Raw genomic sequence first — 25929 nt, 5'->3', positions numbered from 1 at the left:
TACAGTGTAAAGCACACCTATAACAATGCACACAATTAATGGCAGGCTTTTTGGCAATCAACTTCTGGAAAAAAGGAAGGAGAGCAGACGCAGGCAAGCACGAAATGTTCCAAGTCTGACAATTTGTTCAAATGTTTGATGATGAGACAAGATTATTGTGCGTTACCACAACCAAATGTAACACAGATGTGATATACTATGAATGACAAACATGAAATGTGAGGACTTGAACTATCAAAGGCTCTAGAGGAACAAAAGAGAAAATCTGTTAGGGATCGCATAACAATAGTCGTTGTTAGCTCTGAAGCCAATCACTTATTTATTGCACGCACTTGCTCACTGAATCATAAATACATGTATATGAATGGTCTTCTTGTACACACAGTTCTCGAGATTACTGGAAAAAAGAAGAGAAGCAAAGGCGAGGCTTGTAGACACTCCAACAGACTGTTTTTGTAAAAGAACATCTTGAGCGCTACTCAACGCAAAAAGAGGAAAGGGTACGCTACTGCATAATAGAACAGCAGCAATGCCTGAACCAGGGCACAGAAAAACTTTAGAAGCCAACCTATTCCGTTGCTATGCAACACCTACATAGTTTTTTGTTAAAGCATGACCACACCTCACGGCTCCTCACACAGTACATGAGTACCACAATGGCAAAGACCAAACCAAACTATGGTACATTCTTGCAATATTGGCACACCAAGGTGATTGGTGTGTACTGGAATCGCATATATATTAATCAAGAGAAATATTTATGTGCCTTGCCCAGCTCAGAAATGTCACAAGATGCAGTAAACAGAAGCCATAGTTTGCATTTTAACATACTATTCATTTGGCATTATCACACAAGGGCTCCAGAACACACACAAGCAATAATGCTGTAAGAAATCAAACATGCCAAAGTCATACCTGGTACTGCTTCCTGAACTGAAATGCCAACAGTGTAACAACCCAAAATTAGATGCAATTTAAGGATCAGCTGCAACTTATCCTAAAACTAGTGGCTGCACCAGTCAAGTCAGACTCAGCTTTTGAACTATGATCTAACATAGTAACAAAGAAAAGCTTCAAGCTAGTGGTAATACAGTAAAATTCCACTACAATGAATTCTGATTTCACACAATTTCTGCAACAGAGGACATTTTATTTCTGTGCAATGGCATGCTGGAATTAGTGCAGAAAAAGCCCTAAATCTTTGTTCACTGCCATACAAAGTGAGGCAATTAGCAAAGAAGAAATAAATTAGCCTGTGACATAAGGCACTATAAGCTGTGAAAATTTGCTGCCCAGTGCTCCACAAACAACAAATCAAGCAAGAGCCCAACTGCAACCAAATTTACTTTGGCTAAATTGGTTATAAATGAGTAGTTATATATCAACGAAACAATCTCAGCAATGCCACATGGCTGGCAATTGTATAATTTTCTTATTAGCGGCCTTTAAACACCACCTAAGCAAACAATGTGTGCACCTGGTGGTTAGTGGCCATGACCCAAGTCGCAACACATCGCCTCAGATTTTTCAGTGTGCTGTGCGCAGTCGCGGGCGCTGCCCAATCTTGGAGGTCATGCCTAGGAGCCGTGCTTTCTAGATGAACGCTTGCAAAAAAATAATAATAAATAAATAAATAAATTAATTAATTAATTATGGGGTTTTACGTGCCAAAACCACTTTCTGATTATGAGGCATGCCGTAGTGGAGGACTCCGGAATTTTCGACCACCTGGGGTTCTTTAACATGCACCTAAATCTAAGCATACGGGTGTTTTCGCATTTCGCCCCAATCGAAATGCGGCCGCCGTGGCCGGGATTCGATCCCGCGACCTCGTGCTCAGCAGCCCAACACCATAGCCACTGAGCAACCACGGCGGGTATGTCGGCATTCTTAAAACAGCTCAAATCACGCGTGAAACAGTGAGCAAGCACGCCAGAAGAGACACCCATCAACCAGCAATGTTGAGCGAGTGATGCACCTGGGATAGGCACAACTGAGAGATCAGCAGTTGTGTATGGTTCTGGGACTTCTGCCATATCCACATCACTACTGCTCACCACCAGGTTACTTGATTACTTTAACAGTATATGCTATGCATTTATAGACAATTTAGCCTAAGTGAAATTTCGTTGCAGTTGGCCTTTAAGCATCAAAATACAGCCTTATGAAGAAAACTCAACCCAACTACAAAGAGTAGGGCTCCTTGTAGGAAAAGGCTGGAAAGGACTACAGCAGCCGTAGTATACACACATCTTCCACAAAATGTGACCACTGAGATGTCCTCTTTTTAGTCTACAAAGCAGCTGGTAGTTTCAGATCAAAGCACTTCAATTACGCTAGCACTAAAAATACAAGTACAAATACAAATACAGAAACGTAGGGCATTAAATTAAACCTCTGGCTGGAGCTTCTTCATTCTTTAAATACACATTGGCAACACAGACAAAATAAAAGTTAGAAAGCTGATAAGTAAACTAGTGTACAATGTGAATGGAACCATCTGTGTGTTGCTACTAACTCAATTACTAATTGTTGGCTTCTTTTTTGCCCAAGCATTTTTTTTCTATTCTACCAAGTTACTGATTCAGATTACTTAATCAGATTTTTAATTCACATAGTCAGCAAGGTGTCAAATTAAAATCTAGAGAAATAAAGAAACAACCACTTGAATTATTTGAAACAAGCTAACAATACAGAGTAATGTACAACTTCATAAAGCATCATAAAGTACAGCTTTGCCATCACTCCCTCTTTAAGAAAATAAAATTAAATTCTATGGTTTTTACCTGCCAGAACCATGACCTGATTACGAGGCATGCTGCAGTGGGGGACTCACGATTCATTTTGACCACCTGGGCATCTATACCCCTTCAAGGAGACACTAAAGGCTAATATTAGGTCAACATGGTCTTAAAATACCATTCCAAAAACCTTGCAGCGTTTGTTTGATGTCAAGAAAAGACTTAGGTTAAGAGAAAATAGTGTAAAGGATTCGCGCATACCCTTAGTGCCGTTCAAATCGCCCACCCCCGAGCGGCGAGTGGCGACAGTGCATACGCCATTTACTGCTGTCGGTGAGAAAAGCGGTGCCTGACAGATGGCGCTACAGTTTTTTGTACAGAAAGCAAATGCACGGCTATGAAGAAACCACGCTGAGGCAGTACTGGGCTCACCGCTGCAGCTGCTCTCGGTCTATTCAGCCATCCCGCAACATTACACGGGCGTGGAATTCTTTGCTACTCGCAAGTTCTGCATGTTTCTCAAGCCAGCAATACCAGCTCAGCACTACACAATAACAACACTACTGTACTGGAATGCAAAAGTGTGGGCAGTGCAGAGTTCAGCAAAAACGAAAACTTTCGACTGCCCATGTCATTGCCAAGAATAACATCAATGAGTATCTTTTCTACAAAGTGAATAGAACTGGACGAGCAGCATTTTCTTTAGTCTTATAATGCAATGCAATGATCTTTCTATTACAAGTGGTTGAGCGCTAGTAGTGACATTATGATGAGTATCTAGCTCATCAGGCTAGTACTTGAATCTCCCGGGCGAGTCTCAAGTTGCGTCCTACATTTATCTTAATTTCTCAATAACTAAAGCTTTGTTCACGATAATATTGATGCCTTTGTTCACGATAATATTGATGCCTTAGATGTTCTCAAGCCTTAACTTTTTCGTTACCGCGTCTATTCAAATCAATCACCGATGATCGATGCTTTAGATTGCCAATTTCGGCATGTTAAAGCCGTTTCTTATCCCCTTAAGGCCATCCAGCAGTTAGAATAGGCACTGCACTTTTAGAATCAGTTTAAATTTTCGCGTTCCGACGATGTTGTAATTTTTGACGGACCTTTTTGCGAACTAATGTGCTTATGTTGCAGCAAAAAGAGCCATGGCTGTCACCTTCTGCCGTGCTCGAGAAAAAAGCATGCCGCTCACGATTACATTGCATTAGGATCGAAATTTTGTAATCAAATGACTCCCATCAAGTCAAGAATTAAAGTACATTGCTGGCTTTGCCATCAGACAGTGCCAAGCAGTGATAATTAACGAAAAATGACGCCAGCTGTTCTCTAGTGAGCGTTGGTTTGGAGTCCCGATTTATTTTATTCTGCCAAAGTGTATTTCTGAACGTCTGCCTCATCTCCAACATGTGGACCTGGCATTTTCAACATTTCCAAAAGTGTCGGTGTTGCTTCTCTTGTGAAATCCCAACAAGGGGTGCTGCCGGTGTCACTGTGCAGTTATCGAAAATCGCTCCCATGGCGTCGCCCCGTGCTGCTGCGCCGTGAGAAAAGCGTCGTGCTCGAAACTATGCTGCGCTCGCACTTCACTTTAGTCATGAGAACTCGAGTTATGATTCCAAAGATGACAGCAAAACAGATTCAAACTCTGCTCTGCTATTATCAGAGATAACTTGGCTATCTCTGGTAATATCTCTCTAACTTCAACTGAAATGCCTTAGCCATTAAGTTACTAATCATCTCGTTATAAGCATTAATTAGGCACCCTAGAAAATTTACAGGCGATTAAGATATTGCATGTAAGGTTTTACGGCTTTCCAAGCTAACTTTGGCCAAGGTAAAAAATACTTAGGTGTGCTATAAGGCATATTAAAGTGTGCCGACTCTACAGAGCAAATCAGACAATTTCATAAAATTTTACTTAGCTGCATTTTTATTAGTCAAGAATAATTAATTAACCTTGAAGTCTTAATTTGGAGAAAACTTCCAATGACGAGGTTGTAAAGTGTGAAGGAAACGCCTGATTATGCATGATTTAAATGCCTGTAAGTATTATACAATCATTTTTGCGCCATAAAAAGCCAGCAAATTATGGAGAAAAACAGCTGTACCAGTTTACAAGCTCCGATTGCTGTACTCTCACTCATGCAACGTTTGAAGGCGCTTCTGAGCTTCTTGCACTGTAACCGAGTAACAGGGTGGCTACAATTTGACATTCTTTGTTCTACCTATTCCTATCATAAACTTGCTTTCAGCAGTGCAACAGAGACCAATTCCTGGCGTAAAATTTGAAGCCAAAGCATGCACTACTGCCCTGTCACTTTCTCAGCAGCAGCACACAAAACTGAAAGTGCTGTTCATTCCCACATGCCACATTTGAAAGCAATGCGATTGCAGGACACAAGCACATAAAGTCAACGTCCAATCTTTCGGACTCCCTAGGGGCCACGAAAACGCCTGAAATGACAGGCAGTCCAAAGAAATGAATGCATGCCTTTTACTGCTTCCAGGGACACAAATCGCCATACGCATGTCCGAAATAGCACTGCAGGCCTGCCAGTACACTTATGCATATCAGTGCTCATACTGTGACAGGAGACGGTGGGTGCAGGCATATATAATTAAAGAATACAGACTGTGTCCTGCAACAATTCCCCCTTCTCACTCATAATATGCTTCACCACACTACTTCGGGCATGCTTCACCATGTAACACCACTATATTGCAGTCAAGCTGACTTTTGGGAACTGACATTATGCATTGCGTAGCGCTTTCCGCACTTCGGTGCTAATGGCGAGGATCACAAATTGGAACTGGTGCCACTGCTGAGTCGGATGTTTCTTAGAAGACTAGACCTCTTCATTGGATGTTTTCCTTTAACCTTATAGGCTTGTCCAATTAATGAAGCAATTACCAGAATTTTAGAAAATTAACTAAAACAGAGACTAACACGCTTTTAGTCATGTCCTTCTATAATGCACTCTCATATTTTAAAAACTTGGCTGAGGTTAGCTGGGCCACTCGGTATATGGCTGCGTATCAGTGTTGTGTGCATACAGTTTGATTATGCACCAAATAGGACTTTGCCTAGTACTTGGCACTTTGTAACAGAGACAAAACTTGGGCTGTGATTTTATAGTAATGCCTTTTCTGATGCTAATGGCTTTCGGCGCTTTTCGTGTTCGTGATTGGTCAAAAGGCACTCTGCCCCAGGCGGAGTCCCAGGCAGCCACTCATGAAAACCGCTGAAAGGCATTAGCATTGGGAAAAGGCATTGCTATAAAATCGTGGCCTTGCTGTAGCTCTTTGCTTAAAAAATACGACTATCAATAAAATAAAGAACTATGAAAAGGTATGGGAGTGGCTATATTTTTTCTTTGTACAGTGCAAATGACTTTGTAATGTATGTGCTGCTTGCATGAAAGCCTAGCCAAGGCCTTTATTCTATCTGCTGCTAAGAAAGCATGCTAAAGATCTTTTGTTTACAACACTAGATTCCTTAAACAAAGTGTAGTCAATGTCATTAATGAGCACAATATTTTATAATTCAGCAGCCTAAAGCTAACAAGAATGCCAGAATTATGAATCTGAACATTAAAAGTTTAGGTCCACTTATGCATACAGCAAACAAAAGCTCTGGCCAAGTTACTTTTGTAAAGCAGTTTGTCGCTGCGTCCGAAACAGACACTCAAACTGAAAAAAAAAAAAAGAACCAAGCCTTGACTGTATCTTTGCAGTCAGCCGTTTGTGCTAAAAGTATCTTGGTGGTTCCAAACTACTTTTTCACTGCTAATATGAAAGTCGGTGTTTCTTATGTTGCTATGAGGTGCAATATTTATTTCCTTTAAAAAAAAACCAAAAAAACAAATGCATCTAAATTGCATTCTCTCATCTCATTCAAGCTGCTGGCCCTCTCATTGCAGCAGAGTAGTGTGGCGTAATCCAACTTCCAATGCAACAATAGCACCAGTCCTTCCAGATGATACTCATGCTCTATGCAACTAGCAGAAACACACAGTTGGTTTCACTCAAGTACACTCCTGCTTGTCTTTAGAATTACATTCAGCTTTAGTTGGGATAACCCATATGTTTCCATAAAAAAATCAACACAACAGAATTTGCCACACAACCAAAAAAAGAAAAAAAAAACGCTTGGATATCCAGCTGACCTTCACTTTGATGACTTGAAATGTCTGGTGTAACTGTTTCCTCTTTAGGATCACTTCCTGTACCGATGAAAGAGTTGCAATGTCACATTAAGCAGGCTTCCAGTGCATTTCTTCAATTTTGCATGGCACGCTTAAAGCACAATTGGCCACTAATAACAATTGCACAACTGAATTTGGCTTCAATAAAGAATAGCAGTTGCTATAAAACCTTCCTTGTTACAGCCCTTGGGCATACTAAGGTGTATCCAAAAGAACTGTCGCAATGCTCATAAGTATTACTTAAATTTGAGGAGGGTCAACATGCACACAGGATCAAGAATTTTACCAGTGGCAATCAGAAAACTTGCAATGGATGCATGTTCTACAATGTTCTACAAGAAGAAACACTTTTAGAAACATCATTTGTGTAGTGGTAACATAATTAACTTCCTATTTAGGCAATTTTACAAATCAATAGGAACTTCTGCACATATGGTTTTTCTGCTAGCGAAAAATTCAAATGCTTCTCCTAATGCTGAAGCAGCTTTACCTGTAATGAACAGTAGCTCTAACAGAAAACTGAACCATAAATATTTTACTCAAGATTTTTTCACACACACTGTACTCGCAGACAACTTTTCTTGGCTAAGAAGCGTAGGCTACAGAACCAAAGCACACCTGTGGCAGTGCTGCTGGACGCAGCCCTTGCAATTCACACTTTTGCACATGGAAAATACAGAACATAATTTTTTACTGCACGCAATTTGAACAATACGTTGCCTTCAGCTGTTACCCACTGATATTTTACTCTATTCTTCAGTTTGCCCCTTTGAGTTTTCACACACACAAGAACGTCACACATTTTGCACTTTTCTCAAAGGCAATATGGTGTCTGTGTCTTCTGGTTAGTGTTTGTTGCTTGCTGTCCTGCCTGTAAGGTCTCCCGAGAGACTGATGACCAACTTCAGCAACAAATGACTGTCGAAGCGCACAAAAGAAGTGTGTGCAACATCTACGTGAAAACCATATGAACCCATTTAAAAATTTACCAATGATTACGATACTGCCTAATGCAAAATTTGAGCACAGCGGTTTAAGTGTTTTGAATTCGCAATATATTGAGGCAAACAACTTGAATATGAATGGCAGGGTCTTCTTGGCGCGGCGCCGAGCCTCGGCTCAGGCAGCTTGTTTAGCAGCAGCAGCAGATGAACCACTTCTACCGGGTACTTTGCTCATTGTTCAGAAAGAAAGCATAAACACAGGAACGCGTGACTCGCGAACAGTGCATTCTCTAGCGGTGGCAGTGCAGCCAAAGCAGCAAATCTGCAGTGGGTCCAAAGCCCACGCCAGCCCTTTCTTTTGTATATGGTATCAGTGAACGTGCTCACTACATGCCTTAGTAATGACGTCATGACCAGGTGACAGCGCATGCTACTATGGAACCATCTCGTAGCATGTCACTGGCATGCTAAGATCGCTAGGAAAAACAATTTTCGTTGCATAAACACTTTGGATGTTGCCTCCCTGCAGAAGCTACTGCCAGAGACTGAGGATATTTATGACACCAACGAGTACTGCCAGCACTGCTTTAGGCGCCTCAAGGAACTCCTGTCTTCATCTAGTCACACCCGTGATGAAGCAGACAAGGCATTCCTTCAGGAAGAAGCGATTGACAACTTGAACAGATACATCCACCTTTCTTCTGATGTTTCACCATTGAAACCACCATCTTCCATTCACAAACGCAGCAGATGATCTTGCGGAAAAAGAAAATGGGCAGAGATTGAAAGCGTTGTGGTGACGTAGATACACTCAACTTTAAGCGCTGCATACTGAAGCGTCAGTACACCTGGAGCAGTCTGTGACAGAATGTTGTGCATATACTGGCTGGTTAAATAGCTTGAAGCAAGCGTACGAGGCTTCAAGGCCCTATTGAGAGCTTCTCCATCTCTTAACCATTGCGCGACCATAAATTTGAAAAACGCGTTCAAAAGGCAATCCCAGCTGTCACAATTTACATGCTCAGAAAGGCCCGAAATTGGCACGAGAAGCATGGAATGTGGTCACACTTTGATCCGTACACGAGGTCAAGGTTAAGCCCATCGGATATACAAGCTGCGCTCGACTACTTCACCAAGGACGAACTTCGGTGCTCTCGGCTGAACCCGAACAAGAAGGACGTTGTGTCAGTCATCACAAATGCCTAAAGAGAGTACGTCTTAAAGCAGTTGGACATGTTCTATCCGTGAGACATTCCATATGTTCAAAGCAGCTCACTTTCGAAGTGCCATCACCCTGTCAAAGTTATACAGCTTGTGTCCAAAATCGGTGCTGCTCGCACCACAACAAGAGGTTTGCATCTATTGCGCTAATACCAACCTTTGTGTCTCCGCACTTGAAAATGTAATCGGCATGGAAATGTCATCGGAAAGAATGAAAGCATTGTGCCTTTGTGGCTCCCCAACCACAGATTGTGTGTTACATGAATGCGAATGCTGCCCATGGAATGAAAGACTCACTTTGGCCAGTCTGGGAATGGTCGACGAGGACGAGGTCACATTTGCTGTTTGGGGAAGTGGTGACTTGATCAAGATGATACCCCCAACCCTTTTTGTGAAATAGCTCGGCAAATGGGTGACCAAATGGATTCCTCACGTATACATATGCCGAAGTCAAGTCGTGGCTATTCATGAGGCAAGAAGTGAAAGCAGCACGGAAGCATTGTTCTGCATTTGGATGTTGCGCAAAATGGATTGTTCTCCTCTCAAATGAAATACAATAGTACCATGGCACAAGAAACAAATCTATTTTCACCTGTGTCGCCCTGACAAGTAAGCAACACACAGCTTTGCTGTCATAAGCGACGACATGCATCACTACGCAGCACACGCCTGCTATGCCCTAGGTAGAGTGCTAGAAGTGTTAGATGAAAAAGCACCCATGTACTCTCCTGTGACGTACATCGGCGATGGTGCAGCTAGCCATTTTAATAATAGGTGCTGACCGTATGAGTTGTCCCGCTCCAAGCATACGTCCACGAGGTGAACATTTTTTGCTACAGGGCATGGGAAGAATGCCTGTGACAGTGCAGATGTTGACTCCTTAAGCACGAAGCTCCCCTGCACAACCTGAGGTCTGGAAGCGCCACCTCCATCCAGTCGGCACATGAGATGGTCTCCCAACTTAGCGTCAACATCAAGAATGTGGCCCTGCTTCATGAGTCTGCTACAGCCATCAAGGAGCATCGTCAGCAGAAGTCAGTGGAGTGCAAGTCAGTGGCACGTGTGCCGGGAATTCAGTCATGGCATGTGTGGATGTGTGCCCGCAATCAGTCAAACGGACATGTGCTGTCCGTTGCGAGAACTGCCACTAGCTAGCTGACGGTGATCAAACCCCCTTTCGCTGTCACGGACGTACCGGTATGTCATCACGCGTCCCCCCCATAGTGTCACTGACGTACCGGACGTTCTCTATCGTGCGTTCAAAATTTCGTGCCTGAGCGCAAAGCTGGCACTCCTTCAGGCGCACGCGCCATTGCCTCTCCGAAAAGAGTGACTCGATTGCTGCTTTCGCTCTCTCGCCGCACCCTCGCTTCCGACTTGCAGCAGTAAACGTAAAGCCCTTCGAACTTTCTTTTAGCCTTTTTCCATCTCCCTGTGTCTTCTTGATCACACAGCGTCCCATTCTCTCCCTTGTGCGGGCGACTGAAAGCGCATCCTTCCTGCGCGCGGTTACTTTCGGATGGCTGAGCGGCGCGAGACCTTCGTCTGCTCATTGGAGCGGTGGCTGTTCAGATTCAGAATACGAGCCGAGCTCGGATTTGGACTCGCACAGCGTCATGCAACGAAGAGATGAGTTCCGCATGGTCAGATTCGGATGTTGAGCGGATGTTATAGTCAGGCTGATGATGATGATGATGTTTGCTAACAACAGCTGCAGAACACTGAAATGTGCATATTGCATTGACTATGTTCATTCCCTGTTATGCTCATTCCCTGAAACCAAGCCGACACTGGAGGTGCGTCAGAGCCAGAAAGGTCCGACAGCGAAAGGATTAAATACCAACTGTAACGGACACACAGTAAATATATTTGAGCACCCCAAGTAGTGTCGAGTTTGTTTTCTCTTGTGTCCCAGAAAAAAGAGAAAATACGCTCTCTGTTCTTGGCACAATAAAAAGCCCAGGTAATAAAGCCCAGGTCCTTCATTTGTGACAACCGTCACCTTTTTTTTTTTAAAGGATAAATGTTAACAAAACGGAACGAGTCATCGCGGCACTAAAACCAGCATGCTTAACATGGGCAACTTTGGCCTGTTATATTTTGTGATAAAGCAAATGAGGAAACATTATCGCACCCACGTTTTGCCCAACATAAGCGGACTTCCATCCAATTTCTTCAAGAAATGGAACCGAATATTTTTTTATTTTACGTTGTGAAAATTACTTTTTTTTTAAACTTGTTTATTTAACTTTCTTTTCTTCTCTTGTGTTTCATTAGGAAGATAATATTTGGCATAAATGTTGCAAAGAGAAAGTTCGATGTTTGACACTTTTTCAAGTTCCTTTGCAAAATAGAATATGCGCCAAGATGCATCAAAGTTGCACAATTTTTCTGATTTGGGCCATGTTTAGAATTTTTTTACATTTTTTTGTTTGTTTGTGGACAGCATAAAAAATGCACAGAACTAACTTACTGCTAAGCGTATTAAAATGAGCAGAAAAGTTTGAAGCTTGCATTTAATTTTTTCAGGAATAAAATTTTCGATTCCGTGCAGTTTGAATATTCCTACATGACATATAAGAAAACCAGACAAAACAAAAATATCAAGTGGGCATGCATGTTTCACCTTTGGGGAACAACCCTTTTGTACCATAAAACCCTAAATAGCATTTTTCCTGAACGTAATGAAAAAGAACAAGAAGTAAGAGGACAAACAGCACATCATATTGACATCCAACTCCTTGAAACAGCTGATAATCTTGCCACCTTGTCTACGAAGTCACTGTCAGAATCTCTTAGAATGAAGGCCATGGAGTGCTGTGACCCTTGGCATACTACAGGGCACCGCACTTCGACTGTCAACCTTCAACCCCTTCTATGCACACAGGTACTCCACAACATGAGTTTTTTTTTTACCTGTTCTCTGGCAGCTTGGCATCATCCTATTTTCCCAGGGGGTTTACGTTACTATAATTTTTTGACACAAATGCACATGCATAAAGTACATAGTCAACATAGTGGTCTTAGAAATAAGCTAAGTCAGTGCTGTGACTTTTTTACTGTAAGGCAGTGGATACTGTTACATGCTTTATGTGCACTAATCATTAAATTAAAAATGTTTCACAGCTTTTTCTGCACAAGCCACTTAGGAGAATTATCAGTAATGTAATTCCCTTGGCATTTGAACAGTTATAAGTGAGCATGACTATATTTCGCAGTTTCTTTCCTGTCAACTCTTCTAAAACCATAATATCCTTACTACTGCAGTCGCTGGTATTTCTGAGGCACGTGTGTGATATCTGTCTGTGGCACAATCTAATTTATCTCTGAAAACTGCACACACTATTCCAACCAAGACGCAAAATTTTAGCACCATGGAGTATGAAAAGTTAAACAAAGCCATAAAAACCTTTCCTGATTGGCAAAGTTGTCGAGACATACAAAGTAAGAATGGCAGCTGCATAAGGTGGTTAACCCCGAAATCAAGCATAGCAGGGGCCGCATCTATACTAACAGGTTGCCAAAGAAATGGATGACTGGCATGCCACTAGCATATGCAGTAAAATATAGTTATAATGAAATTGAACAAGGGGGCTAAAATAACATCATTATATCCATTATTTTGTTATATCCCTTTCTTTATAACGACTTTCGACTATGCACAGTGAAAAGCAAAGAAAAATGCCTTAACATTAGACATACCTAAGCCGAAAAAAGATGGATTGAAAGTATTGGTGCACAAGTTCTGGTCCTCCACATATGGTGGCTGACATCTCCTCTAAATAATATATATGCAGATGTAACAGATTAGTAGAAAGTAGCCAAAAGTAGCCCTATGTGTGGACTTAAATATCAGCAGCGCAAGAACAGCAAACTACATCAATGTGCAAGCCTTCAATCGGGCTTCCTCTGCACACTCAAGAAAGGGGGGGATTTAACGAATTCAAACCAGAGTCGAAGTCTGATAAGACAAACTTGGAGAAAATAAAACTTAAAAAAAAAACACGCTTTGTATGTCACAGTAGACATTCTATGCTATTTGAATTCCATTCTTTAAACCCATTGTCATTGGTTCACAGGCAACTGAGGAATGAACTTTTATAAAGAGAAAGAGTAGTTGCACTAGTCTTAACTGGCCAATTTAAATACTATTTGCATATTACAGGGGAATCAAGTTCATTATTGCACACTTCAGATGCAGCAAAAGAGAGCAGCACAGAATATCTCCAGTGACACAAAGTGGTATAAATGGTACAGAATCCAACCTTGCATGTGAACTGCATGCAGTTGGCACAGAGGAATGCACAGCCCATGTGGTTCACAGAAAAAAAACTGGTTTCATTTTACACCAGGCTGCATCACTTTATTGCAGCGTGCATGCCTAGACTGTGACAAAAGCAATTTTTCACAGGATCTGTGGCCTCCAGAATTTTGTTCACGACTCTACATATCATAAAAGCAAATTCTAGATCCAGACAAAGCCAAAGACCACGTGGCAAAGTCCAAGCACATGGCACCTTTCTAAAAATGAGTGTAAGTTTTTATCAAACCTTATAAAACAAACAATATTCATTTTTGCTTCTGGTAGTCATGCAAGGTGCACACTGCTAACATGGTCAACAAAATCAGTTCACAGAATTCACAGGAAGCTCGGGCAGGGCCCACAAGAAAAGAACGACGACAAAAACAAGTACTACACTGCAAACTAATGGCACCATTCGAAGGTTAAAATTTTGGACAGGAAAAGGCAAAGAGAAACAAGGCACAAAGACACACAGTCCAGTATGCTAAACACTTATGTTTTCGTTAAAGTATTCAAATGTTAAGAAATCTACTTCGCAACATGACATGACCACCTGTTATTCTATCAACAAAATATGCATGCCGTGTTACCCAGCTAACATTCGCCATGCTGTTCAAAGAAAATGAAGATTAAAACATCACTGTGCAAGATACGATTACAAGACTTGCAGCGTTCAGTCGACAGAGGTCTTAAGACTGAGCAATGCAGTAGATCTTAAAATCATATCTTGCATGGTGGGGTTTTTTTTTTTCATTTTATTTTTGCATTGCACAGTTTGGCTAGCATTAGTTGGGACACCTTATGTAGGTATTACACCTGATAGCAAAGAAAACATTCAATTTACCCAAAAAAATGTGTTCTCACCAGGGTTTGGTGTAGCAGGGGGCACCTGTGGCTGTGGAGTGGTAGGTGTGGGGCGGCGAGAGGATGGCAAAGCATTCTGGGGAATGAGGGGCAGCCCACCGACACCTGGTGGGGCTTGCGACCCCTTGGGCCGCTGTCGAGGAGCTACTGATGTACCCTCCACAACTGGTACCTGCAATGATCTGAAGCAAAAACGATAACAAAACATCAATGCAAATAATGCCTCCGCCTGTAGAACAGGTTGAGCGAATGCCACTCCAGCCAAAAATATGCAATGCTCAAGTTCTGTTTCTCAATATATCAGATACACAGTCCAGTTTTAAATACATTTTAAATCCAACCTTACAGCTCGTGTGGCTGGGAAACTAGTGTACAAATGTTACCTTGCAAATTGCACCTCTTATGGAGTCACCCCCTTAGGCGAGGGGAAAAAGTGTTTAGCAGAAATACTGTATTAAAAAACACTAACAAGATGAAATTATGTTCCTGCACAGAGACTACAAACATTGAAAGCATATTTAGCGCCAGCAAACAAGGACGGGAGAGAGACGACACCACAATACGCTAACTTCAACAACTTGATTTTCAGGAAATGTAAATAAATAACAAACTTAAATAACCCTTAACGCGGCTGTGCGCCAGTGTATGGATCCTGCCAGGTTCTTGCGAAGCACACAGATAAAGACGTGTGAGAGATTATTGAGGCTCAGGCTATCTGGCGGAATAGTGATACGTGTGTTGGTGCCCATTCGGTCGACTTGTTAGATAAGGAGACTGCTTTTTTGGACGGTTAAGATTTGGATGAGGTGGCGCCACTGTGCATGGGTTATATAAGTGTATTTCCTGAAAATCAAGTGGTTGAAGTTAGCGCATTGTGGTGTCGTCTCCCTCCCGTCCTTGTTTGCTGGCACTAAATATGCTTTCAGTTTACCAATATGCCCAACAAATGGCAATGCTACAAAACATTGGATGACTAAAATTTATTGAAAGGCTTTATACAAAATTTGGTACACATTCAAAATTTTTCAAGACGACGAGCGAGTAAAGCCGACGGCCTACATCTGAGCATTGTTTCCGCAGTCCAAGAATGTCCAAGGACAAACAATGCGAGCTTATTTTGCTCATAGCCCAAACTGGCCATGTCAACTGACTACATGTGCCAGTAGTGGGTGGCCACTGAGAAGACATAAGATAGAAGGAGAAGTTGTGGATGGACTCGTAGGAACAGCCTCAGAAGAAAAAGGAAACCCTGGACCGCTCAGTCTTGCCACTTCGGATTACACTATTGTTTACAACAGTGAACAGTGTAAGTACTAATTAGGAATGGATCATTCAGGAGGACCGACAGTTGGGCTAGTTTGTCTTGTATTCCGACTACGGTCTCTTAGCACAAAGTGGCAGACAAACAAAAAAACAGACAAGGACAAGCACTGTTATCAACTTAATTCACAGGCCCTCCACCAATATATACGTACTAGTTTTTCAGCATGTGCCCTGTCACATCGTTGTTGATAGGAATGAATCCTTTAGTAACAATTCAGTTATTTGTTAGGTATGAATGCCCGACAGAGGGCTTGCAATGGAAATTATGCGCCGGTTTAGGGAGAACTGGAAAACCGGCAGATGGCATGCTGGTTCAATGTTCAGACTGGCAGCCAGCACCACGAGGGAAAAAGCCGTGTTCCAGAGGAAATCTAGCTTGGTGGCAACCCTAAAATCTCACCCTGTTATTGTGACAACAGCACAGTTTGCAAACACAGGTTGAAAGCTGACCACAGTGAAGCTGAGAACAAGGTAATTGTGCACATGCTCTTTCTCTCTGGCGCACCCATGTGGCCAAAGAGGTGAAACTCATGGAAATGCAATATCCACCATCAAAGTTTCCTGCCACACCAAAATGCAGAGTAAAATGTGCTGAAGGCCTCATGCTCACATTACTACATTTTATGTACTGACAAGTCCACAAAAAGCAGCACTGTGCAGTGTTAACCCAAACAGAATACACTCAAATCTCCTTATAACAATAATTATAACAAATAATAGATCTAACAAAGTAAAATAAACTCCATTTGAAATCTCCATAGAGATTCATACATATTTACAACCTCATTTTAACTATGTGGAATTGTCCTGCCGATAGATATGTCGAACTAGATTCGTCTCCAAAAGCAAAAAGTATCCAACCGTTGCGCGCCGAGTACATCGCTTTTCACAGGGTTCGGTACTTGTTCGTCACAGCAGTTCAAAAATCCAGCGTCGCCACATTGAGTATGTCGTTGAGCAACACTGCAGTGTACAAGTGTGCACAAGCAGCAGCTCACTATGGCACTTCTCCACTGACCTTTCTTACACGTGGCCGGCTGCGCGAGCCCCACCACACTGCTTGGCTATGCACGGTGGTGCAAAAGATTAGCGCATTCACTTGTGCTGCGTGTCGCGTCACGTAGGCAGGCACAGCTGGGCTTAGCCTTCAACATCTCCCCAGTGCAATCCCGGGCGTCACATGCAAGCCTGTGCAAGTCTGGCCTTGCTGTGCGGCTACGCACAGCGGTGCTAGATTAATGCATTCACTTCTCTCTTTCTCTAGGGCACACTGCGCAGGCAGCCACAGCTGGGCCTGGCCTCAGAGATCTCCCCGGCGCTATCTCAGGAATGAGGCCCAGGTCAACGTTACTAGACTAGCTTCAGTTTTAAAACTCGGCGCCGTTGCGCGGAACCGCCACCCGCTCGCGCCTTCGTGGCGCTGCAGTCGCGCCCGGCTTCACTTCCTCACTAGCCGGCTACGCGGGCGGGTCGGACGAAGCACGCGGTGCAGCGTTGGTGTCATAGAGTTTCATATTAGTATACCTAGAGGCAAATCTGGCGCTGCGATCGTTCAACCTACATGGGAATGATGGGAAGTACAGGCTTCGGATCGGCATTCTGTTGACTGGCGAACTAGTGTACAAGTATTTTTTTAAAAGTTTCGGTTTCGCTCCAAGCGCAATTGCTATAACCTGCAGTTGGACAGTGCAACGCAAAGCTCTCTGCGTTTGTTAGGTTGCTCAGAGTGGCGATAGCGCGCTGGGCCAGCGACTAGGACGATGCTTGTGTCGCGGTGTGGCGTCGAAGCCGTGACGAGAAAGCGGCGGCATCGTAAACGTTGAAAGAACATGTTTTGAGCGTTTAGACCTTTGTTAAGTGTGTTAGGTTGGCACTGTAGCGTTACGTGCTTTATGAAACTTCAGTATAGAACAAAGAAGGCACTACTGATACAAGACATATACAATTGTACTTCTAGTGGCTTGACAATCAAATTTTATTGAGGGCTTCATTATGTGCTCGTTTATGTGCTCATTGAAATGCGTGTTTTAGGACTTTGAGAACACAAACTTACTTGTGGTAGGAAAGATAGCTGCTTCCTAGCTGTAGTCTAGTGTCGCACAATGGGTACCCGCAAAGCCACGCTGTAACGCTTCGGAAGCGGTACGCCAATATAAAATATGATGGAGCATACTCGTAGGAGGCCACTAGCGTCCTGCGTAGCACGGCAGCAGATGTGCTTAAAATTACATGAAGGCGTTCAGCAATTGTGACAGCCAACGCAACCTTTCGAAAGAGCGAGAGAGTTCGCAAGTGCCTGTCGTCTGCGAGAAAAGTCTCGCGTTTGCAGCGAGCAGGCGTCGTAGCAGACGACACTTGTAGAATTCCTCTCAAGGGCGCAACGCTTTGTCACAATACAACATTTTTATTTCCAGAAATACTTGATGAGTATTTTTATATAAGTACATGCACGGTTGTTTTGCTGTTGCAAAAATGAATAAATAATTATTCTTTGGCGTTAAATTGGGAACAGAATCGCACAAGTATGCATACCCTGGCGTGTCCTGCTGACAAACCATAGTAAACCATGCTTCCATCTCAACGTCATGCAAAGTTTATGTAGCGTGTTGTGCATCATATAACATACTGCGGAAATAGAATTAGATTTTACGCGATAATATTTGAGTATAGCGTTGTTTACTGCGCCAGAAGCAAACGCCACTAGTCTAAAGACCGAAGTCAATCCGAAGCCTGTACTTCCCATCATTCCCATGTAGGTTGAGGCGACGCTCATGAGAACCCCCGTAGACACTAGCGCCACATTTCCCTCTAGGGTATTTTTAGAAACTCTATGGTTGGTGTATTCTGTGGTTCGTTGTTGGCGGCGAATTTCAGCAAGCATGTCATCCATAAAACTGTAGCCTTCGCCGAGTTTCTTAAGAATATCAACAGACGATGCCGACGTGCTGCGTACCTGGCTGCATAGGCCGCTATCGGAACGATGTCTACAGTTCGGCGCACCACTTTTTCTGTGCTACCAGCAATGCGACGCTTCGCTCGGCATGAAACAGAGCGATTCCTCGTGCCGACCGGGAAGTCACTGCGAAATCAACGGCACGCGCTCGTGCCACTGCTCCAGCGTTCGTCGTCGTCTTCCACAGCTGGCTGTGTGGCCGTTCATCTTTCCAGCGTAGAATTTCACTTCACTTCTATCGTCGTTATCACCGTGGTCGTAATGGGGAGGCCGCGTTTTGGGGGTACGAGCCATTGCTTAAGGGAGTATGAGCCACTCATGGTCATACGTAACGGAAAGATTTAATTTTGAAGAAATTTAATTTCGAAGAATCACAAGCAGCAAATCGCAGGTGAAGGCTGCTAACCACGCCGCCGAGCAAACTCGAGACATCGAACGCAAGCGACAACTGCGGACATACAGTCAGTGAAGTCGTTCTCTCTCGCAGCCGATTGTGTGTGTAACCTCATAACTGAGAAATACTTTAATGAACCCTCGGGATTAACCCAGTGATAAACACAGGGGCCGCACGTTTCAGCTTCGCTGATTAAGCATCTTCACGGAATAAAAAATCCGACTTTTGTGTGTGTGGCTTGTGTGAACAAAGACCAACCTCATCTTTCTTTTTGTAGCGCTTCTTTGGCGTGGTGAGAAGCTTCGGTGGGGATGAAGATCATCCTACAATCACGCACTTTGGCCAGATATTCAGGCTCGTGAGCCAAAACTGCGCGAAACGTTAAGACGACAGGAAGAAACAACATTTAGAAACGCAGCTTCTGCGCTTCGCTGTATGCGTTTCTTCCTTTCGTGCAGTTTACCCTTCTTTCAGTATTAACGAACTGGCGCGATAAATCTTATTGCTGTGGGTGGATACCGCTTTCTCGTGGTATCACTAGTTCGGACAAGGGAGTACGCCAGCGAGCGTGAAACGCGCAAACTGCCCGTCCGCACGAGCTCAAGGCTGTGACGAGGCGTCTGCAGTGGAGCCCGATGAAACAGCGTTGCCCTCTGGCAGCTGTCACAGAAGTGGCGACAGCGGCTGTAAGCGCGCGGGCGGGGAGTTTTACAACTGAAGCTACTCTAGTAACGTTGGCCCAGGTTGTGTATTCAATTTTCCCTCTCCCTGCAGCGCGTTGCACATACTGGCAGCTGCGCATGGCCTCTGAGATTGCATTGGCATCGGTGCAATCTCGGAGGCCATGCGCCCGCCAAGCCAAGCAGGCGCGATAAAGTTCACTTGTCTCCTCGATCACACCGCCGAGCGCTGTGTTGTGTGCCATGTGCTACTCGACCACAAAAAGCCAAGTGCAAAGCAGACACAAAAGACTATCACAATGGAACAAGAACCTATAGGCTGTTGCATCAGGTGCTAAGTCGTGTGTTTCACATGCTGAAGCTTCTTTTGTTCTTTTATTCAAATTTCATTGTATGCATGGCCAGGTAGCAGTTCCATGAGCCACAACGCCATCTTATTTCTATATTCAGAATTGTGCACCCCATTGGGCATATACAGTGTACTGGAACCTCAAGGGACCAGGGAAATTGCTTCACTTTATCAGGAGTTCCATTTACTGAGAGACAAAGCTGAATACAATTGCACGAATACAAAACCAACCAACCATGGTGTTTCGTTTAAGAGGCAGTTCCGTTTAAGCGATTTCCATTTATTGAGATTCCAGAGTATTGCAAGAAATGACAAAAATGAGATACAACGAAGTAACGGACATAACGAAATAATGTTGGATGCCCCTTCAACTTTGTTATAACAAGGTTCGAGTATATTAACAATGCTACAAAGAAGCTTCTCCATGGTACACAAACCTGCACGTGAAGTAGCACATTCTCGAAAGCTATATGTTCTGCAGTAAAAAGCGCTTTTGGTATTAAGAATATCATCAATATCAATATTCAATACCTTGCCCGCACAGGTTAAAGTGCTATTATACAACAGGGTAATGCATGTGTATAAACCTAAGCAGTACACATGCTACCTTTCCAGAAGGCAGTATAAACAAAGACAAGCCCTACCTTGGAGGCTTTGATGATGACATTCTCCCCTCACTGTCGCACTGAGGTACTGGAAGCTGTTCAATATTTGGAATTGATGAATTCTACATGCATAAAAAAAAATGAAGGTATATTTTCATTAGTTTCCTGTTATAACAGCGTAAAACCAATACCATTAGACATAAATGTGCTAGTAATAGGAATAAATTAAATGCTCAAGTCAGTGATGAAGAATGCTAAAACATACATGAAGGTTTTGAACAGGGCATTCTTTGCCTGCCAGTGAAAATGCCACATAGGACACCTGGAAGATATCTGGTCTCTTCTCAGGCTGAACTTCCAACATGTAACCTATAAAAGAAAAGTGAGGAATTGCTCAGGGACATTCAGTCACAGAAAATAACACAGAAGAATGCTGAAGATGTGAATTCAGTCCCCCCATCTATGGCAAGTTATCCCTTCATGAACTTCTCCGCTTACCTTACTATCTCTACATTGCAATTAAATGTAGCAATAAACTTCCACTATGCTTTCTCTGGCTTGTTACTTCATATGCTTATGAATAACAAAAAATGTAGCCCCTAAGATCACCTTATTTTTCCCATGCATTTTTTTTACAAAGAGGAATTTTCGCATATTGCACTCGTGTACATGAAATATGCTCACAAACTTGTAACGAATGTAATTTCAACAATAGCCATTTTTAGCATATTCACTGGCAATAATGCAAATGTGCTTCCTACCACTGAAACAGATTAATTTATAATAAACAGAATTCATTGCTTCAGCAGGAAATTGAACTGCAGACATAAATCTGCACTAATTAGTTCTCTCTATTCTCCAGTAATAAGCAATCCCTCTACACTGAAGGAAGAAACAACAATAGAAAGCTTGAAAGACTAATCTATCACTGTCAAGATAAATGTAGCATTTATGCACACACCAGATTCACCCCCAAAATTTCTGAGAGGTTGACATCTTGCAACCAAAAAGGATGGGAGTGGGAGGGCACACACACTAACAAAAAGTTTTTTTTGTTCATTTTTTTTCCCTATATGACCATTGTGCAATTTTGAATGGTACATCCGTTTAACAATTTTGCATTTTTGATGCATTACCTCATGACGAATAAGCAAATTTACCAAATAACGCATATATGTATAGTTTACTGCAAAATGTTTTTCCCCCTTTTTTTAACATCACAGCAAGCAATTGGCATATATTTCCAATTGCCCTATATTCTAGTTTATATGGCAGATTTGCACATACAACGCTAGTGCGCCCGGCAGGAGCAGCCACACTATCCTGCTGCTCCCTCGGGCCATCACTATCATGGCTGGAAAGCTCCAATAAACTGTCGCTGCTATGGCTCCTCTTCAGCTTGCCTCCACAACTCTTTCACACCAATGAGCCTACTACAGGCTAACCTCGATATATCGAACACAGACATATCAAATTATTGCGTCTATTGAACACTTTTTGTATAAACTGGAAAATCGCACGCATTTTTAATTTTTTTATTTCGAACGGGGTCGGGCGTAAAATGGATATATCGATCTCCACCACCCCAAACCACGTCTGCTACGATGACAGGCGGTGAGCTTTTCCGCAAAACCCTCAAAGAAAGCAGTGGCGCAATTGGCATTCCCTGACTGCTACACACTATAGCTGCACCCGACTGCTGCGCACTATAGCTGCACCCATCGATCACGCCGAGGGCGCCATTTGAATGTAGCGGCGTACCCATGTGGCAGCTTGGCTAGTTCGACTATGGTCCCTAGAATACTGGCTAGTCTGCCATCCAGCGACAGGAGCGAGGACTGTTTTCAGACAACGGTGGCGTTGGCGCTGTGAGCAGTCGTACTAGAGCGCAGCGTATGGCCGACCGGCTGAGTATTGGTGACGCGCGCTCGCGTGCCATTCCTTTTTTTTTTAACGATTTTCTGCCGCCTCGTACTTGTGCCGCGTTAAGAGCCATATTTGTTGCACGTGTGATGAGATCTTTTAGCTGTGTAACAAGGTATTTGTCCGCGAGGACTTTTGCTGAGCTGCATCAAAAGCATGTCTGTGGAGTGGAGACACGATTATTCTACCCTGCTCGCTGACTGCCTAAAAGTCAAATGAAAATTGCTGCAGTACTTTCAGCCAAATAAATAAATACTTGGTGTGAAGCTTCAAGAGAGTATTTACTGCGCCATAGTTGGGGCGTGTTCAATTGCGCCACGCGTGATTGGCCTGGGCCGCGCCGACTAGGTCCGGCACGGCTTAGGCGAATTGCGTGCGGCACAATCGACCATGCACTCCCGGCTGAGTAGCCCGCTCTATGGGACCTTGTACCCCATAGCTAGCAGGACCTTTCATCAAAGTTATTCCATCCATCCATCCATCACGGCTGATAAAGTCTGCATGGCCTAGGCCAAATTCACATGGCGCAACCGAACGCTTGCTCCGAACAACGATCCCTGATCGGCATGGGCCCTTGGTTGATTGATTGATTTGCAGAAGTTTTTGACGCGTTTTTACATGATTTTATGTATCAAATTCTGGCTATATCGAAATATTTCGCAATCACCGTGCTGTTCAACATATCAAGATTCCACTGTATTTCTATTCTCAGAAGAGACCTATGGTCATGGCCCTTATAACCTTAATCTACAAATGTTCTCATGCCATTTTATTCAGTGGCACATTATTTTATTCAGTGCCACACCATTTCAGTAAAATTTACTGGGAAATTTTATCTGGCAGGCGATAGTAGGTTTGGCCTCTTGGTGCATTCAGGCACAACAGGCACATAAATTAACTTCTGCCCAGTCACAAATCACCTTCAGTTGCTGTGAAATTCTGCAATATCTAAGTAACATATTCTTCGCTAGGGCCTACAATACTTAATGGAACTGCACTACACAGTTCAGGAAAAGAATGGCTGACACGGCAAATATGCATCGACAATATATAATGAAACTGCACAACAAAGGTTCAGAAAAGGGCTGACAGCCAATATGAATATCCACATGACAAGCTACATTACTGCGTGTGTGAGAAAGACTGCGCATGCCCCCTGTGTATGGTTGGTCAATAATGAGCATGCCACACTCATGGTATATCACTCTATATCATGGACTATTGCTGCATAACCCAAACATGTAGCAAAGTTAAAAAGTGAGCTTAGACTTCCCCTCCTCCCCAGTTCTTGTATGACACCTGAACCAGATTTGGGGCAGCCCAGCAGTTCTGACCAACATTCCTATCCTCATTATTCAGCTAAACCAATGGCAACAAAACCTGCGAACTACCAGTAGTGTTTTCAAACTCTGATAGAGGCGCACCATTCTAAGTACGTTAGTGGAGGCATCAAAAAAGAAAGCCATACGACTGCAGTAGTATTCTGAAATGTAGAAAGAGTAGCTTCATTGCTAGAGGTGTCCGTATCTTTCCTCGCGTCACTACTGTTCCCCCAAATTTCCATGAGCATCAAGAGATTATCAGGGTGACTATCAAGGTAACATTTCCAAACTCCCCGAGTTTCCCAGGCTTTCCGAGTGCCATTGCAAAATTCCCTGAATGTCAAGGCGGCCTGACACCATGTCGCCCGATGATGTCACTCTATAGTAAGCATGTTAAAGAATAAGAAACAAATTAATCCAGTTTGAATAGTAAGGAGTAGTAATTATTTCATTCAAAAAGAAAACAGAAGGGAGGAGTTAGAAAAATGTACAGCGAAAAAAATACTTTCGAAAAAAATGGTAAAACCCATTGTCGAACATTCCCAAAAATGTATAAAAAGTAGATGCATACAGAAGCACATATTTTCGCAGGTAAGCTATTTCTATCAGCCGATAGCAAGCGCATTGGTGTGAGACCCGAACTTTGTAACAAGCAAGATTCTCTCTCAACAGCTGGTAACCTCAAGTGTCCCGACATACTCTCAGCCTGTGCACAATGCCTCAGTGTTGCGTTTCACTGCTTTAAAGAGCTTATTTTGGTTTGACTGAGGGTCACCTGCATCACGGCGTCAGCCAACACTTTGCTTTTTGAGCTCAAGCTCCTTCAAAGAAAAGGCAGTACAGTTCCTTTCCCAATCATTCCTCAATGCAGCAGTCCTTACTGCTCTCGTCCTCGTTTCGTGTGTTTGCTCCACGGACCATTTGAAGCATCCTCTTGGCGAGTTGTACAGTTAACGTCTGATTTTTCAGACTCTCTAGAGACCGCGAAAACGTCCGAAAAGTCGGGCAGTTTGAAAAAAATGAGCGCATGTTTTTTACTGCCCTTAAAGGCTCAAATCGCCACAGGCACGTCTGAAAGAGCTCTGAAGGCCTGCCAGTACACATATTAGGCATATCGGTGCTCGTACTGTGACAGGAGATGGTGAGTGCACGCATGTATAATGAAGGAATATATACTGTTTCTCTTGAAAATTGCCTCCTCCCACGCTTGTTATGCTTCACCGCAATAATTTTGCATGTTTCACCACGTAGCATTTCTGTACTGAAGTGAAGCTGACTTTCAGGAACCGGCATTATGCAACGCACTCTGCTTTCAGAGCTTCGAAGCCAATCGTGAGGACCACAAAGGCGGAGTCAGTGCCATTGCAGACAACAGCAAATTCTTTCAATTAAAAACACGGCAAAGAACAGCAAGAAGTTTAATAGCAAACGTCAAAGGAACTAGGCCTACATTTGCTGCAGTGGTGTTTACAGCTACAAGCGGATCTGCGTGCGAGAGCACCAAAAAGGATTCGTCACGATTCCTCTCTGTTACTCGAGCCAGCATTACCGCAACTTTTGTTCCCTTTCAACAATAATACTGCTCATTTTCCCTGATAGAGGCACAAATTCCTCAAGTTTTCCCCGAGTATTTCGAGACTATTCAAAATCCCTGAGAATTCCCGGTTTTCCCAGTTGGTAAACACCCCGATTATAACAAAGGACACAGCATTATTACGAAGAACTAGCACTCACGGATGAGGGAATGCATTTGCTTGGAATAGCGAGAGTTGTCAGGTATGGTGAAGTTCCCACTCTGAATAGCAAGGGCACTCTCACCGAAGGGCAAGCTGAAGAAGCACAACTTGTATAGCAAACAGCCCAAGGCCTGTAGGAGTAGGAAGAGACAAAAATCAGCCTCTATGCTCGCATGTTGGTACACACATCTGATACACACTATGCAGTCATCATGACTGCACAACAAGGGTGGAGAGAATGAAAATTCAATAATACATAGTTATTGAACTAGTAGCAGTAGCTGAAACAGTTGAATGAGGCAAGTGAGTTGAGAATGAAGTCAAGGTTTTCCAGTATAATCTAGTCAACCAGGCTCC

General features: G+C 43.2%; 1 protein-coding gene across 3 annotated transcripts in view; it reads right to left on the bottom strand.

Moving 5' to 3' along the window:
* Nak (Numb-associated kinase) overlaps positions 1–25929 on the bottom strand; it is a 119673-nt gene that overhangs the window by 54875 nt on the left and 38869 nt on the right. The window contains exons 8-13 of one of the 3 annotated variants that reach the window (XM_065437942.2): positions 25571–25703; positions 20857–20960; positions 20631–20713; positions 14288–14469; positions 6917–6973; positions 916–933 (exon numbers count right to left, since the gene is read on the bottom strand). In XM_065437942.2, the coding sequence (XP_065294014.1) occupies positions 916–933; positions 6917–6973; positions 14288–14469; positions 20631–20713; positions 20857–20960; positions 25571–25703 (577 nt within the window). The remainder of the gene's footprint in view (positions 1–915; positions 934–6916; positions 6974–14287; positions 14470–20630; positions 20714–20856; positions 20961–25570; positions 25704–25929) is intronic. The other 2 variants (XM_065437951.2, XM_065437958.2) reach the window with 2 other exon arrangements.

Source organism: Dermacentor albipictus, chromosome 1, assembly GCF_038994185.2.
Source record: "Dermacentor albipictus isolate Rhodes 1998 colony chromosome 1, USDA_Dalb.pri_finalv2, whole genome shotgun sequence".
Classification (NCBI taxonomy): domain Eukaryota; kingdom Metazoa; phylum Arthropoda; class Arachnida; order Ixodida; family Ixodidae; genus Dermacentor; species Dermacentor albipictus.
The sequence above is the reverse complement of the archived record's forward strand: the minus strand, read 5'-3'. Positions and strand labels throughout refer to the sequence as shown.